Source organism: Rhipicephalus sanguineus, chromosome 9 (assembly GCF_013339695.2).
Source record: "Rhipicephalus sanguineus isolate Rsan-2018 chromosome 9, BIME_Rsan_1.4, whole genome shotgun sequence".
Lineage (NCBI taxonomy): Eukaryota > Metazoa > Arthropoda > Arachnida > Ixodida > Ixodidae > Rhipicephalus > Rhipicephalus sanguineus.
This window is the reverse complement of record NC_051184.2, coordinates 14,564,010-14,581,928: the sequence shown is the minus strand read 5'-3', so window position 1 is coordinate 14,581,928 and position 17,919 is coordinate 14,564,010. Positions and strand designations below refer to the sequence as shown.

The window sequence follows — 17,919 nt, the reverse complement described above, 5'->3', positions numbered from 1 at the left end:
TGTGACGTCGCGGATGTCACGTATCGCCTTTCCAAACACTAGCCTGGCCTCGCTTCTTGGTGGGCACTTAAACCGTGCCGCAAGGAAAGCCAAAGTGCGGACGCCCTCCGGCTCCTATATGCATGCGGCTCGACGAAACACGGCGGGGCGATGCCGTTTGAGCGCGCCCGTGGGCCTTTTGCGCCATCTCGTGGGTGGTAGCCAAGCCTCTGCCACGCTCAAGCACCTCTGAGGCGTGCGTATCACCAACGGTAAATGGCGTATATAAATAGCTCCCCGTTATGCTGGAGGATGTATGCGTGGTGGCCGAGCGGCTAAACGCATCGCGCTACGGAGCGAGGGGTCGCAGGTTCTCATTCCCGGACACCTTCGAACCGAATATTTTTTATTATTTCTTTATTTGCATCTACCTGGAATTTTTGCTCACGGACAACGCTGCTTTTTCACTCGCAACGAACGACGCCGACACCCGAATTTCTGCGAAATGAGCTCCTTAAGAGCCGAAGGCATTGAGACTTCGAACTGCTTAGAAAGCTTAGTAATCGTGTAAATTACTAATAGTGTAAAAGCCTCGTTAATACGCGAGATATGGAGGTATTCATATTACCTAGTCTACCTGCTGTTATTTAGTGCTTAAAATTAGTTTTTTTTTATATTGGCATTCGCGCTTAATTTTTTCCACTATACGTTTTCTTCGTATACCCGAGGGCTCAAAGCCACAGCAAAAGGGATGCCAACCTGGGCGCCATAAATCATTTTAAAAAACTTGAGTATGCTTGAGCTTCGCCTTCAAGAGTAGAAAGCGATGGAGTGGTCTGACCCCGTTCGCATAGCTGTCTCATTTGCTTCTCAGGCTTCGCTTCTGAGTGGACACCTCAACTTCGCCGCGAGGAAAGGAACGTCTGTGTGTGTAACATGGGCCGTTTGGAGCGCAGTTGCGAAGTGCCCGCTACGCCATAATTCATACTGCGATCAGCGAAGTACCCACTACGCGTCCGTAACGCAATACAGCTGCACACTTTGGCGATGTGTTGCTGATGATGAATTATGCCTGAACGCTTTTTTATGGGTGGGCATTTAAACCTCACTCGTCGCACTATTCACGTTGTTTGACGCCTGGTGCGATTCTACGCTTCTTCTACGCAATATTACATGTGTCCTCGCACTACATGACGCCTGTATGTTTCTTTTTTTTCCGAAGTTGTTTCAAGCACTGGCGTCGCTGTGCTGTGTGGAAGAACGCCTGACTGCCACGCAGAAGGCCTGGCTTCAAATTCCACTCGAACCGAAGATAATGTTTGTTACTTTATTTATTTGGATCTATCGATTTTTCGCTCAATCAGCGACGCCGACACCCGAATTTCTGCGAAACGAGCTAATTAATGCTAGAACTTTTCTATAGTAAGTATCGGTTTAGCTTCCCAGACGGTCTATTGTGACGTCATTGCACGGAAGGCGACGGCGTGGGACATCGTGATGCTTTGAGTAGTAGTGTAGCAGAGGCGTAGTCAGAAATGTTTTTCGGGGAGGGGGGGGGGGGTTTCAACCATACTTTATGTATGTTCGTGCGTGCGTTTGTACGTGTGCGTGTATATATACGCAAGTAAAACTGAAAAATTTCGGCGGGGAGGGGGGGTTGAACCCCCCCCCCCCCCCCCAACCTCTTCCCTGGCTACGCCCCTGTCTAAATGCAGGATACGATCGAGCCAGCCGGAGCGAGCACCAAACAGGCCAGAACATCAAATCGTTTACTGATTCAACATGATCGCCTTCTGCATCATGATGTCACGTACGACCACGGAGAGAGAGAGAGAAAAAAAAACTTTATTAGGTGGGACGGGACAGGGGTTAATCCCCTCTTCCCCCGCCTCGCCCGGACTTTTAATAAAGTTTATTCACTCATTAGGTGGCCAGTAAGTGAATGTGGGAGGGTCCCTTATTCCAGGAACCCTCTGGCCTGGACCGCCTGCCGGGTCCGCGCGACGAGTTGGCGCTGGTCGACGAGGTCCGGCTTGGAGATCGCAGCCTCCCACGCTTCACTGAGGAAACAAAAATTATGAGGGAGCGTCCATGCGTGTCATGCTGATAGCGAGCACGCCGTTCGTGACAGGGGCGTAGCCAAGGGGGGGGGGGGGGTTGGGGGGTTCAAACCCCCCCCGCGAAATTTTTCAGTTTTGCTTGCGTATATAGGCACGCACACATACAAACGCACGCACGAACATACATAAAGTATGGTTGAACCCCCCCCCCCCCCCGAAACAAATTTCTGGCTACGCCCCTGGTTCGTGACCAGGAAATGCCGGAACCGTGGTGATAACGCAAGTACGCGAGGTAGATGACGATTAGTGTGGCAGAAATGCTCCACAAATCAAGGGCGTAGGCAGAAATTTGGGGAGGAAGCTTCCTTTGAAGTAGGGGCCGTACAGGCACATGTGGTCGAGTGTCTGTTTGTGCTCTGTATCCCACGGCAGAAAAAAATTTCGGGTCGCGGGGCACGTGCCCGGTGTGCCACCCCCCTGGCTACGCCACTGCCCCAAATACTCGATTTTTTTTAAGAGTGATAACGAGGTACGCCTTTGTTTCTCCTTCACTCTACACCCCAAAAAGAATCGAGTATTTGAGGAGTACTTCTGCCACACAACTGTAATCGTGATCTGGCTTGCTCGCGTGTCCGTTCTTGAAAACCTGCTCTCGTCACGACATCATATTCTTGATAGGAAAGGCGGGAGCCGGGTTTTGAAGAAAGGAAGCGCGAGCATTGTTACGGCGCAGAAATACTACCCAAATACTCGATATATATTTTCTTGGAATGCAAAGAGAAATGGCGTCGGTGGGGCTCCTCTCTGCATCTCTCGAGCGTGCCTTGCGTAAATAGGTCATATGGCGGCATGAGCGCCGAAGAAAGGAAGCGGAAGCACGCCAGGTTACGGTTGCTGCGGTACAAAAAAGACTCCCCAAAAAGGTGTAAACTTTTTGCGCACTAAAACGGTTTGCAACCTTTGGGAAGTCTCCGCCCCACAAGAAAAATTATCTATAGCTTGCTTGCCTTTCCAGTTCTTTAAAGCAGGGTAACGAGGGATTCGGGCTTGTTGGTTCGTCATACATTTTAAATTAAAACAGGGCGCTCGTAACTTTCCTATCAAGAAAACAGTCACAAGCGCTACCAACGCGCACGTGATTTGAAAGTACCGGGTGCGCGGTGATAACGGAAGGGATTCAAGGGATGACGATCATCACGGGTGTATGGTTATGGATCAGACCGATGCGGGCCGCTACCACGTCGAGACAGAAATTAAGAGCCATTTTTTTCGGGGGCAGTTAAGCGTGCTCGTGCGTGCGTTTGTATGTGCCCCCCCCCCCCCCCTTCCGGTTACGCCAGTGATGATCATCGTTGTGGGACAGAAAGACGCCCTATATTCATAAACGTGCGCAGGGTTCCCCATAGGGGGCCGGGGGTGGGCGATGTCTTGCCGAGCCCCACCCCTCACCCCTCCTCCACTGGTCAAGTTCGAAAGCAAGAAGCTTCGCAGTGGATGCAAAATGAAAATAAAGCGATATGATGTGCTTCCCACAACGGCCTGTTTTTGGTTCCCGGCTTTCCGCGGGCAAAAATGGGAAGTAAACAGCTCTTGGAATGCAACGCCAGTGTTTATCGGCCACCATTGTAAAGAAAACTTGCATGGCCATAGCCTTACACTTTCAACAATGACGGGGCAGGTCCGTCTGAGTTAAACGTACGGGGCTGACTTGGCGCCCCCCTTAGATAATTTACCGGGGGGGGGGCGCCCACCCTGCCCCCCTCCACCCTTTCTAGGCTTTTTGGAGTGTATAATATTTATGAAGACTGCTGGGTGGCGCTCAATATGACTTGCTCAATATGACGGGAGCGCGTGGCCTCACGAGTTTAATGATTGCGCACGGCTTCAACTTGCTTCATTTCTCTAACTTAATATTATTTTCTTATTTGGGAACATCCCCCAGTGAGAGAACAGCGCTTAGTTGTAGAAATAAGGGCTAGTAGTAGGAATGTGAAATCTTTAAACTCGTGAGGCCACGCGCTCTCGTTTTGCGAGTCATATTGAGCGCGACTTACATCGCAATACCTGCCACTGGTGGCAAATTATGATTAGAGGCTGCGTTCTTTGGCTAAGCGAGAATTCAGCCCATTTACAAATCTCGTATCCTGAAAATGTACCCGAGCCGCCCGAGCCATGGACGAAATGCAGTAGATGATATCGTCATCGACATCAAGAAAACCGAGAAAACTTTCTGCTCTTTCGGTTAGCTCTCGTCGCTCTCGTTATCAGTGCTTCGGTGGCTTCGGTTTCGATCACAAAATTGCAATCGGCAACGGCTTGAGGATGGGTGTGGTGTTGACGCGATATCTACGCTGCGTTATTGTGACGTAGCCCTCTAACACACCTGTGATATGATTGCCACGCAACTCGCAGCAGGCCGTGCACGATGAAGCAGCCAGCGCCGCCGCCTGAGCGAAAGCAGGTAATGGGAATCCGTGCCTTCTGCAAAATCTCATTTTGATATCTTTATCAAGATAAGTTTGCAATGCATGGGAGCAAGACCTTGATGCTTGCCGCGTTTAGGGGGTCACATGAGCAGTTGTTGGAAGGGGATCGTGCGGTAGGCTAATACAGAAAACTAAGCCGGCCCGGTGAGCAGGACGTGGTCGTAACTTTCAGTAGCAGGTGTGCGCGCCTTCCGGAAGCGAAAGTAATGATAGTAATAATAATAAAAAAATACATTGTGCCGCAAAGGATATGGCTGCAGGAACACTGAGCACGCGTCTGCTCCTCAGTTGGTCGTAGAGAAAGTCGGCGTTGTACACAGAACGCCGCTTTGCTTAACAATGCGTGAGAAATCTGCGGACGTTGAAACAGGAGGCCTCGTCACCCATGCCGTTTTACAGATGGCGAACGTCCTCAAGTACACGTCGCTACTTTTCATCGTAATCCAGACAACTACGTTGGTGCTGCTACTGCGGTATTCACGCACGCAAGCGGTACAAGGTCCGCGTTACCTGTCCAGCTCAGCTGTTGTGTGCGCAGAATTTCTCAAGATCATCACCTGCATGGCAGTCCTGCTGTGGGAAAACGGTAAGCTCGCGTTAACGAGATCGCAGCACATTTGCCGCTAAAGTTGAACATGCACTAATGTACACCATATGTCATTCAAAGTGAATTACTTGAAAAGTGCCTATTGCAAATTGCTTACAGTTCGAATCACCGAGCTGTCTTTTTTTGACGATGCAGACATTAGTTGTCCAATATAATTTGTTGTAGCACAGGAAAAAATGAGGATCCACGTAAAAAAGTCTGCTAACTTCCAACAATAGATCCATTTCTGATTTCACAGCCATACCACTTACAACATGGAATACATATGTAGTACATTGCATTGTAAATACAGAACCGAGAGAAGTCGCAAGCACTTTTCAATCTAATATTCTGATCACACCAGGTAGGTATTCTCAGTGCACAAAGATGATGTACCTTTTTTGGTGACAGGGAAATAGGTGGATTAGTAACACACAAACATGGTGCTTCTAATGAGGGTGAATGTTTCAGAAAACTCTCATGGCTGTATTCATTCAGATGTGAAATTGAAATTGCCATTGATATCATCATGCAACGAAAGAGCGCGACAGAATGAAAAAGACGAACACATGCGCAACACAGGCTTTCTGTTGTGCTGTTTCGTTGCGCTACTTACAATGATACTAATGTCCAATAGAGCGAACTTGGGCATGTTGGTGTAGCATAGTGAAACAGACAGCGCGAAACTACGACGGGGACACAGGAAGGAAACACACACAGCGCTGAACTTGCAACAGTTTATTAGATGAATTTTCCTAGCATATATACAGAAAACAGCCACACCAATGCGCATGTCAAAACAGATACACTTCCTGTCATCTTGGTAAATCCGATCGAAGAAATGCGAACTCTTTATTTGATAGCATGACTGACGGCGGACTGACACATTCATCACCCAACCTTTGAATCATCTCAGCTTCGATAATCTCATGCACATGCTTTTTACTATTTTTGCTTACGACATCAGCTTCATTAAAAATTGGCATGCACGTGCAGTCTTTACAGTGCACAGCAAGAAGAGCCCCCTGACCTTTCATTACATTGCTAGCATGCTCTCTGAATCTCTCGTTTATCTCTCAAACTGGCACATAATCTTAAATGAATCGCTGACAAATCACAGGTGCCAACTGTATTTTCGGCCCCGCTAAAGCTAGCCTCTTCGTGTAGGCTAACGCAGCCCAAGAGAAGTAGTGAAGAGGCAAATTCTTGCACAAAGAAGCACCGTGCTCCTTTTCAAGATTGTGCAGTTGGTATAGTTTATTATATTCTGCTGAGTTGTGGGAAACAGTACATCGGCCAAGCTGGCCGATGTATAAATGAGAGATTCAGAGAGCATGCTAGCAATGTAATGAAAGGTCAGGGGGCTCTTCTTGCTGTGCACTGTAAAGACTGCACGTGCGTGCCAATTTTTAATGAAGCTAATGTCGTAAGCAAACATAGTAAGAAGCATGTGCGTGAGGTTATCGAAGCTGAGATGATTCAAAGGTTGGGTGATGAATGTGTCAGTCCGCCGTCAGTCATGCTTTCAAATAAAGAGTTCGCATTTCTTCGATCGGATTTACCAAGGTGATAGGAAGTGTATCTGTTAGAACATGCGCATTGGTGTGTGGCTGTTTTCGGTATATATGCTAGGAAAATTCATCTAATAAACTGTTGCAGGTTCAGCGCTGTGTTTGTTTCCTTCCTGTGTCCCCGTCGTAGTTTCGCACTGTGTGTTTCACTAATGTCCACACACCAACTCGCCCAACATTCAACTCGTTTAAATGAAATTGCCATCTCTGCAGTATTGAATGTTTTGCAGACTGTCATAAAATGAGAGACTGCCTCGCCTGCCAATTCGGAGTTTGTTTACTGCAAAAAAACATACAATCATAAAGACTTTGTGCTAGATGCCCTGTTTCAGTTGTTTTTTATCTAGTCCAAATCTCACCTGGGGTATAGAAACGGTGTTGAGAATTATTTTGGGTGTTCTTAGCACATATGCAAGCATTTCTAGTTCATCTCTTGGGTGAACAAAATCCAGGCTGTAAAATGTTTGGAATGTTCCATTAGTAAAGGCACTCGCGGAACGAGTGTCCATTGAAATGTCAGAGACATTCTTTCAATGATCTTAATGTCATGCATATAAAGAAACCATTGCTTGTCCCTCCAAGGGTCATATGATTGCAAAGTGCATTTTCATTGTCTCCATCTAACTGAATATGGTCGTGCTGTGTTAAGGTTTCTCTGTCCCAGCACTGGTGCTGCAGCTTCGAAACGAGGTGTGGAGGCAGCCAATTGAAACTTGCAAGATGCTGGTGCCTGCAGGGCTTTACACGATCCAAAACAATCTGCTGTTCTACGCACTCTCACTCCTGGATGCTGCCACCTACCAGGTTTGTCCTGTCCTGGTGTTCCTTATCATCAGTTGCATGACCAAGTTAGTCACAAAGCTGACTGGTCGCAAATCGACTGCTTTGTTTCAGTCGCATCACTGCAGTCGCAAGGCTTTGAACCAGTTACACCCACTGTAACAGGACATCAGCTTATTTTACGGGACAGTGTCAATGCGAGCAGGCATGAATTCTGTGTAGCGACAAATATAAGTCACACGCAGGTGTGAACGTCGGTTGCATTGTGGTCGCCACTTGCAAATGGTCACGTGACCGGTGCAAGTCGCAGGTGTGAATGACCCTTCTGTCGGATGGGCAAATGCAGTGTTACTTTGGGTTAGTACGCTTTGCTGCTGGTGTTATTTGCAGGTTTTCAAACAAAAAGGTTAGTGGTACTCACTGTGGAGCGCACTCACCAGAAAGTGTGTTAGCTGAACTCACTTTACTGTGTTCAAGCGTGTAGCCTCAGCAGCACTGCTTTATGAGTAAAAAATAGGTTCCTTGGCACAAAATAAGCATTAACTTCGAAAGCACATTTTATATTTATGAGTTCGAGTGTTGAATGTGTTTCGTGGTCATAAGGAATGAAAATGCACACTGGCATAAAATTTTATGGCACTGCATCTGCCGTTTTGTAAGAATTTTTGACGTGATCCTTGAAACAGACGTGTTAAAGGTCATGATATTGCTGCCTTTTATTTCAAAGGGCTTGTAAACAGGCACCCTTTTTTTATATTGTAATAAAACAGTCTTTCTTTACAAAAACTGACTGATGTTTGTTGTATAAATACAGGTGGTTCCATAGAGATTTTCATTAATCCTGAACGACTTCATTTTGCCATCAAATACCACATTGTTAAAGTACGTGAGGCAAAGTGTACTTGCTCGAAGAGATGCTAATATTGCCTGCCTGACCAATGAGGTATTCTATCTTCTCTACAATACTGTGGTAACTGCATGTTTCGTAAACTATTACTGTTAAGCCCAAAGTTTCATATTTAAAATATCATGGTGAGCTAGTGTGGGAACTTCAAAGCTGACCACATTTCAGTTTTGCCTCTTTCCTCATTTGCCATGCCTCTTGTGGCTCCTTTTTCTTGTCGTGTTAGAAGCAGGGTAAATACAGGTCCACGTGAATGTGTAATGATACATCTTGATTAAAAACTACATGAAGATAAACAAGGAAGATGAGAAAATAAATGTGAATAGCTATGCTTGTTTTTTCTTTTTTTTTTTTCTGGCATGAAATAGTTTAGATCTCCGAGTTCTGGGCACCTTGGGCCTCCCCGTTCGACATTTGCCAGTGGCTTTTCAAATTATATTATTCAAGTTCTGTCCAAGTAATACATTACTAGAATTAATGCTGAAATGGCACTTATTGTCAATATGTTACTTAGAGTTCCATAAAGTTTTCTTGTCTGAATATTTAAAAAAGTTTTTCAATTGGCATTCGACACTTTTTAACTCTTACATTCATAGTTATTTTTTTCAGTACAACAGAAGTTGCAGCAGGTTTTTACATCAACAGTGGAAAGCACAGTTGTTAATCCTTATAGTTTTAATTAAGGGTGCACTGCATCACCTTTTTATACATTCATCGTCATAGATTCCAGCATAATTGCTAGTGCTCATGCAAGTTCTGGAATCTACACTGCTATTTGCATTGCACATAGAATCTGATTAGAATAAGGAGTAACATTTTAGGAGCTTCCCATACTTCTTATACAGGATGACTCATCTTGTGTGAGGTGATAACTTCGTAACATTTATTGCCCAACGTATAGTGGTCGGAAAGAAAGTAAGTTTGTGGGTAATATGGAAACAGAAGGGCCACCATTTACTAGAGCAAACAGCATTATCTTTACACCAAAACTCAGCATCGCCTTAGTTCTTTGTCTTTGTGTTCATTCACTGCCATTTATAGGGTTCACATGTGACCCAACATTACACAGAAGGCTGACCATTCATACCAGTGCACAAAGCAAAATATCCATGAGCCTGAGCACATGAAGGCCGGAAAGTGGACAGTGTCAGTTTGGGCACTAGTTGTTAGTCGTTGTAGCTGTGAGAAACTTTGTTATGCAGAACGCATGTTGCTGATGTCATTAGTATAATGCTGACAATGTTGGTGTAGTGGCACTGCCTCGCTTCTATTTTTTGGTGAGCAGCAAAGGTTTGCTGGCTTATCAGCCTTCTGATGGAGCGGCAGGGTGAGGCACTGTGTGATCAATCTTTCCATAGTGCCACTCACAAGTGCAAGACATCCTTGGTGATGTTCTACTGCACGGCATACACCCCATTGACCTTGAAGTTACGCTGGAAGACTTTGTCACTGTCAACATAAGTCATCTTGCATGTCTGCCTTTCGAAATCATTCTGTAATTGTGGTGGTAGGAGTGCTTTGTAGGCGAACCCAGTGAGAACTGGTCCCTTCTGGGGTGTCTTGGGCAGTGACTCAGTGAGTGTGTGCTCTTATTGTGTGATCAGTTATCACGTGAATCAATGATCGTGAGCTCTAGGTGCAGGAGGAGCAAAGCCCTTCTCTGCTTATTGAAATGCTTCATCTGATCTGTCTCTAGGTCCTAATTGTATGGTATTTCTACCTTGCAGTCATGGTGGTGGCCATGGCAGTTTCCCTTGATCGCCAGCACACTTGTTTTGGCTCTGCGAAGCATTGTGTGCCATGATTTACTAATGCATGGTGGAGAGAGTGGGTGCTTTCTGCGTTCACGTACTTGTTGCTTGGACTTATGCATTATGCATTGTCATTGCACATTTTTTTACTTGCAATGACGATTAATGCACAGTGACTGTTGCTGGAAAATCCATGGGCTGTTCTGGTCTTAATTTTCTGCCCGCTTTGTGAGCTTGTGCTGGAGTCGCCTAAGCCACACACACAAACAGAATTTCAAGACTGCTACTTACACACAGCTTGTTTCTTTACAAACTCGATACTGCATTTGTTACGCTCGTCTCTGTTCTGTTCATGTGTGCATTGTCATTTGATGCCTCCAAAACATGAAATACAGCTACAGGAGAAAGCCCAGCTCCATTTGTCATCTGAATTATCGCCTTTTGTGCCATCGCCTCTCACTTGCGATCATACGCTGTCAAAACATCTTCAAGCATCCTCCCAAATTTATCATGTTGGCACTTCATGTTTATTTCGACCGCTGTCACCCAGTTCGATGGAAGGGCCACGTGGCTGTGCCAAACGACGCACAGTATTTGCACTGAAGCTCTCATTATCTCTTTAGCTCCCAGTTGCTTCATCCCCTCTATCATTCACTGCCATTTACATGATTCTTCGCATTTGACCCATAAAAATATCTACCTAAGTTTGTGGCAGATATTTGTACTTCGTAACATTCAATGATCCAGTGCCCTCCTAGACTGCAGATTTCTTCCAGTCAGAACCTTTGACAGTACACACAGTACTGAATATCCAGGATTTTCGTCAGAGACACACCAAAGTTGCCAACAGATGCCTTGCGGACGGTGACTCACTTGTCCCGAGTGTCCAGACGGAGCTGCACATTTTGAAGCAGAGTTGTGTTTCATTGACCAAGCTACTTAATGATGTCAGCCAAAAATGTGAAAACACTCTAGGTTGCCTTCAGGTATATCGTGACATAGACCAACTTGAGCCCTTCTCACAGCAATTTATGCTCTTGCTTACTGTAAAGCTGGTAATGAAAGATGTGTCTCCAAATGCAAAGTGTTTCTGGTATTAAATACATGGCCTTTAGATATTCTTAGCTGGTTGTTTTAATGTAATGCACAAAAATAAGGCTATGACAAAACCTGGAAATAGACATTTTCAGGCTGTGAAGGCATGGCATAGCCACCACCATCAAAATAGGAATTCTGTAGGCATGGTAAGGGTGTCACCAAGATGTCTTTACACCTGTACTTCATGCTTGTAATGTTAAATAGGCCCTGTAAGAACGTACAAAAGAAAGAAAAAAATTGGTATTTTAAATAGAGTAGTTTTGTTTTGTAATCATGACGTGTTGTGTTACTCTCCCTCACTTTTACAGGTAACCTACCAGCTGAAGATACTTACTACGGCCATGTTTAGTGTGTGGATGTTAAATCGCCGAATATCAAAGCAGCAGTGGTTCTCACTCGTGCTTCTCATCGTTGGGGTTGCACTCGTTCAGGTATCAGTGTTTTACATTTGGTTTTCCTACGTGTTTTAGGTTTCTTTTACTGCCGTGTTCTTAGTAGCAGTGCTTGTAAATGCACAAGCTAGGTTTGCGTGTGCAAATAGTGAAGAGAACAATATTTAACCTAACATACGGGCGACACATGTATTGGTTAGGCTGGTGTTTGACTGTTGACTACCAAGCTTGAGGTGTCCAGAGGGACTGCTATATTATGCTGATTTTCTTGTCAGGAAGTTGCACGAATTTCTGACTCTAGTTTTATCTGAATCTACTTGGTAAAAGGTAGTTCGGTTATCTGGATTAATAATGTCCTTTGTCTGGCCTCGGATGGTTTGACCCCAAGTTGGCTTTTCTCGCATCATTGCATATATATTTGTCAACGAACCTGTCCAGATCTACTCTTGTAGATAAAATGCCTTCTAGAGAGGTGAGCGTATCCTTTGGCGCATTAGAGTGTCTTCTGTATGGTCCGTCCTGTTTTAAATGCTGTTTCATTCGCAGTCATGTGTCAACTACTTTACCAATGTGTATTATTGCAAATAAATTTCCTTCCAGAGAGTGTGTGGTAAAGTTTAGGTGACTGTCTGGCCTTACAGAATTTTAGCTTTCCTTAGTGACACTTAAGTGGGTTTGCAAGTAGTGCCATGGTTTGTAACGTTCCCTGCACTTCCAGTAATTCTGTCAAAGCGAGTATGCTAATGTGGCATTGAGAAGAATTTTTGGCCAAACAAGCAGGATTTGGAGAACCACACATATACGCTAACTTGTGTTCTGTGGATCAAATTAGATTAGTTGTTGGCAACCGATGGCCCTCAAGCCGGATCTTGCAAGGCGGTGTGATGCGGCTCACAGCATGCACCAGGATGAGAGCTTTGGCACGTATCACCACAGTCACCTGTGGAGGAACATTCTAGGTAGCCAGCGGCTTGTATTGGCGGCGAGGAGATACCGTGGCAACGTCTGCCAGAATCTCTCTGCAACGTGTATAACGACATCACGTGGTACCGACTGCACGAAGTGTTCGACGTCTCCAGCGATTCAGGCTGTTCAGCCACGGCTTTTCTCGCTTTGCAAGCATTGAATGTGCTTGTATTAGCTGCGAAAGAACCTAGAGTGTATGCCAACGAAGATTTTTAGTGAGCCAACGTGCGGTCATCGTCGCGTCATGCACTTTCAACTGAGCGTGCACACGGCGCCATGGACGCCGAACGTGAAGAGGCACTTTGGTAAAAGGTGAGTTATGAAATTCGCCTAGTAATCTGTAACTCAAGGCATTCTCGTGTCTCGCGTACCTTTATGTTTACTGAGGCAAGCGCGACTGCGCACACCTCCCTCATGCTTTTGCACGGAAGGTGCGAGGCCAAGAGGTAACGTTTCGATCTGCGTGGACTGCCGCTTATGATTCACGGCAACCCCTTGCCCTTCTTTTCAGCGCATAGCCAAATGGTCGAGTGCAAACGATGCTTTGACATTGGCTATTAAGTTTGCGTGACCTTTCATAAAGGTAGCCACGAGCTCTTTTGCCACAGTAACAGTACTGTTCACAACAACCGTGGCTTGCCACTTTCACCAGAATTATTTCCGGATGATGATTTACTGCAAATATATTTTAATAAGTGGAACTTCAACCACGTATATTTTTGTCTCCTTAATCCACGCTTCGCTTCTGCTACATGTGCTTCTCTGCGCGGGGTGTATTGATTGATGTGATATCATAAGAGCAGATTGTAATCCGTGTGCATCGATCGCTTGCTCGACTATTAATTACAATTACTGTATCTCGTTTTCAGTGACTCTTCCGGTCTCTGGCATCAACAAATTCGTGGACCAGCGGCTCAGCACATCACGGCTGCTAACAGGAGAGGCAGTGTATAAGGCTGACCACATTTGAATATGCAACGCAAAAGAACATCATAAGGAAAAAATCACTCTCGCCACCCTTGGGCTGCGAACAGCTGGAATAAACCTTCTAGCCTGGTGTGAATCAACTTCGTAAATTCTTATGTGTACAGTACTGCAGTCCCGGAAAGTTCCACGTCGTACCCGCCGAACATTTTAGCATTAACGCAGTACACAAGATCTTCACAAAAGTATTTGCTACACACGCGATAATGAATGGTGGGTTGCTTCCCTATTCTCAGCTTTATCAACCATTTATCTCGTGGCTTCTTCGTTTTGGGGTATGCATGGAAACTCACACCAGGCTCTGGTTGAATACGTCCGGCTCTGCGGCACTGAACAATAAACCACACTGAAGCAAAAAGAACAGAACTTGAGCCTCGGGGATGAGATACAGCGAGCAGCGTTGGTGTGGCTTTGGCGGCAAAGGCGAGTCACGTGATGTCGTTTAGCACGTCATAGCGATAGCAGCGCCGGTCTCTCCTGTGGCGGCCTTCAAGGCCAATACCTACCAGACGTGACAAGAAAAACTTACCTGTCACACCATCACTGTAGCAGTGCCAGTGATTACCTAGATGGAGCCTCCACTTTTCATTTTGTAGTAACCATGAAAGGTGCCTAACCTTCCACTCCAGCGGTACAGCAGTCCTGTAGGTAGTTTGTCAATTGCGCCACTAGTCCACTGCATTTTGGTAAGCGCATTACAGAGGGTGAACTGCAGCTGAGTTTTGTTTTCATCTTTGCACGTCAATGTTATACCCCTTGTATCTGGCACGTCTAGTGTTGTTTACATTGGCATTCGTTCACAGTGTTGTTTGTTTGCATTCACACCAGAAAACTAATGGCGTTCAATGAAGACGTCATTTGCAATCTAAGTTCACTTGCATTCATTTTGATCAATTTGGTACTGATATTTCACTTTATTTCTTTAGAACACCCCCTGTGGTGTATTGCATAAGTGGCACAAACATTGGAAATCAAAGGAGAGATTCACAGTGTTTACAAAACATTGTTGGCATTTTGTCCTTGAAGGTGATGAATTCGTAATGGCAGCAGTGTGACAGGGAAGACTTTTCCAGTATTCTGCTGGAATTTATCATGGGAAAGTGACAGTTTGTGCACTTAAACAAATAGCCTGTGCAGACTTAAAGAAATATCCCTTTGGAAGATTTAAAGAAATACCCAATGTAAATGTCTTTTTTTTATTGATGTGTGCAAAATACACGAAGACGATGCTAATTCTCTCTAGCTGACGGAATCAGTTCCTCAAAGAAAATTATTTTTAAACTAACCATGACTGCAAAATTTATGCCGAGTTCACTAGAGTTTTTTTTTCTCACCATGTGGCTGGCACAGCATAGCCTTACTTGCTTTTACACCACAAAACCCAACATAACTAACTAACTAACAAGTATGTTTAAATGCAAGAAAGAAATACTTCATTTGAAACTTTTTCTGAAATGTATACAGGCAGAACAGTCCAAGCGATCTCCCTCCAAACCACCTACGACGTTGTTTACAACCTGACGCGAAGGGACAGTGTGCATCGCATTTCCTCGTGTGTCATATTTATTCCTGCTCGTGCCATGCTCCTGCTCTTATCTGAGAAATTATGCTGGCTGCCTGTCATTTATATGACAGGCAGCTGTCATATAAATTTTTTTTTTCTATTGACTGTACTTAATCACTGCCTTAGATTGTCCACCTGTTATAATCCCTCTGGGATTGACAGTATGTATAAATAAATAAATAAATGAATAATATTTATTTTTATCTAAAGTGTCCCACTGGCCGATACATTAATTAAGGGTGGGCGCACAAGTCATGGGACGGATGATTACGTTGTTGCGGAGACGAGTCAGAAGGTTCGATGGCAGCCTGAAAGTGTGCAGTTTTGTTTGGATTCCCGTCTTGGTCAGTAAGAAAAAAACAATGTCTGCTGGAGCGTAGTGGTACGAGCTTGTGGCCGGATGAATGGCCTGCGTGGTGAACAGGACGTGCTTATTGTACCAGCTGGTTCTCGTTGGGCATGCAGTGGAAAAACCTGTGACAGAGGCCGAGGTGAGAAATGTGGCGGTGAGTAGCGAGAGTCACGAGTTCTGGTTGGACCGAAGAAACGCTAGTATTGAGTGTTAACCAAAAAGATGCAGCCACATACTTTGTACTCAAAACGAAACTTGGCAAGAGAAGAAAGATTGCTGTCATGTTGCTTGCAAACCTAAGTGGTTGAAGCCATCCAGATCTCCTACTACAGCCTTCCTTATTGGCCACTGTGTAGTTTCTGTGTGTTTGATGAGCAATAATTCCTTCATTTGTTCCAGTCTTCTGAACTGCTACTAGTAATTCCCAATCAATTTAGCTAAAGTGAAATGTCACAGCAGTTTGACATAAGTGGTAACACCTCTTGCAGATGCCAACGGGAAAAGCACCAGAGGCTGCCGTCAAGCAGAGCCCTTACCAGTTCCTGGGCCTCTTGGCTGTGCTTGCGTCGTGTCTGTCCAGTGGTTTCAGTGGTATCTACTTAGAGAAGATGCTCAAGGAGATTACGTGGTCATTGTGGATACGAAATATCCAACTTGGTAAGATGGCTTATGCCTAGCCACCCCTCCCCCGAAATTTACTGAGCACGCTCTCTCCCTCCTTTCCACTCATATCTTTGTGTAGGTATTATAGCGAACGGAACTACTACCCTTCAGCTTTATTGTTCGGCTGCAGGCTGAGATATTGTTCGGGTGCAGGTTATTCTTTTTTTTTTACCGAAAAGTATTTCCGACTACTCTACTGTCTTTTTAATACGGCTTTAATTATTTCTCATATTCACACTTGCACATTACAGTAGCATTTGTTTGAGACCTAATAATCATGCAAGGTTGGCTTATAATCTGTTTTTAAATAAACAAAAAATCTCATATATCTGTGCTCTGTATTATTCTGTATACTTTTCAATATGCAGTGGTCCCACAATCTGGGTGCAATGTCTTGATTCTTGTCACTCTTGCTTTTCTTGCTTGCATTAATTTTGTTCTGTTGAAGAATGAGCCTAACTTGAGTTTCAATTAAAGCTACAGGCTCAGCTTGTTGAGTAGCAAAACGAAAGATTGTATGTCAAGATCTGGTTTTAAGTAGGGGTGTGCGCATATTCGAAATTTCGAATATTTTTCGAATAGTGTTTGCTATTCGATTCGATTCGCACTGAAATTTTACTATTCGAACTATTCGTACTTCCCGAAGACAAATGCAGTCAACGTCCGGTTGAAAGTGACCCCTTCAGATATTAAATATGCTTTACCTCGTTACACTCTCGTATTGCGGCAAAGCTGCCTTTCAAGCTCCGTTACGGTCGAACTTAGCCAAGAGACAGTCAACGTCTGATTGGAAGTAGTCCCTAGATTTTCAATATGCTTCACCTCCTCACACCCCCGTATTGCGGCAAAGCTGCCTTTCAAGCTCCGCTACTGTCGAACTTGGCTAAGAGACAGTCAACGTCCGTTTGGAAGTGGTCCCTAGATTTTCAATATGCTTCACCTCATCACACCCTCGTATTGCGGCAAAGCTGCCTTTCAAGCTCCGCTACGGTCGCAAATGTATTAACTCAAGAAAACGCTGGTTCCAATATGGAGATGAAAGATGTGGCAGAGTTGGGAGCTCAGTTAATGCTGTTTTGGACTGAAATTTGGGCAGGAAGTCCGAAAAATCGGACGCCGAAGCTTTTTAGCATCCAAAATTTCAGATGTTCTTATATATCGATGTCTACGAGACAGATTTGGAACTCCGGACTTGAAGGGAGCACACCCTTGCCTGCCACATCATTTGGGCTTCCACAGAAGTTGAAAGAGGAGGAGAGGCTGAGGAAATGGCATCTCTGCCTATCACGTGTAAAGTGCTGTCGGCAACACTTTGGTTGCACCAAATCATGTACATAAATGAAATTCGGCCTCTACATTGCCTCATTCTTGATAAGAAAGACAACTATGAAATATGACCTCACCAGCGCTTCATCAACCTAGCGAAAAAAAACACTTTCATGTTGCCATCTCACAAGAACATACTTAGGGATTCTCTGCAACTTTTTCTGTAATTTCACTTCGAATTATTCGAAAAATGTTTGAGAAATATTTGAAAATTATTCAAAAATTATTCGATTCGATTCGCACTCAATCTTTATTATTCGAATTTGCTTCGCACCCAAAATTTTGCTATTCGCAGAGCTCTAGTTTTAAGCCTTTAGACTGTCTCTTGGTGCGCACTGCTGTCCTGCATTCACGCTTACACTGTTTATGCTTCAAAAATTATTTTTTGCCATTCAAGAACATGATGAACCTTTAGGAGATGTTACATTCTTTTCGCTGTGCCCGTATAAGCGTTAAC

General features: G+C 44.7%; 1 protein-coding gene across 1 annotated transcript in view; it reads left to right on the top strand.

Moving 5' to 3' along the window:
• Positions 1-4,243: 4,243 nt before the first annotated feature.
• Positions 4,244-17,919, top strand: part of LOC119404636 (UDP-N-acetylglucosamine transporter) — a 30,342-nt gene continuing 16,666 nt past the window's right edge. Inside the window, exons 1-5 of the mRNA XM_037671210.2 lie at positions 4,244-4,500; positions 4,925-5,111; positions 7,332-7,486; positions 11,524-11,646; positions 15,962-16,130. Of these exons, the coding sequence (XP_037527138.1) occupies positions 4,465-4,500; positions 4,925-5,111; positions 7,332-7,486; positions 11,524-11,646; positions 15,962-16,130 (670 nt within the window). The 5' untranslated portion in view covers positions 4,244-4,464. The remainder of the gene's footprint in view (positions 4,501-4,924; positions 5,112-7,331; positions 7,487-11,523; positions 11,647-15,961; positions 16,131-17,919) is intronic.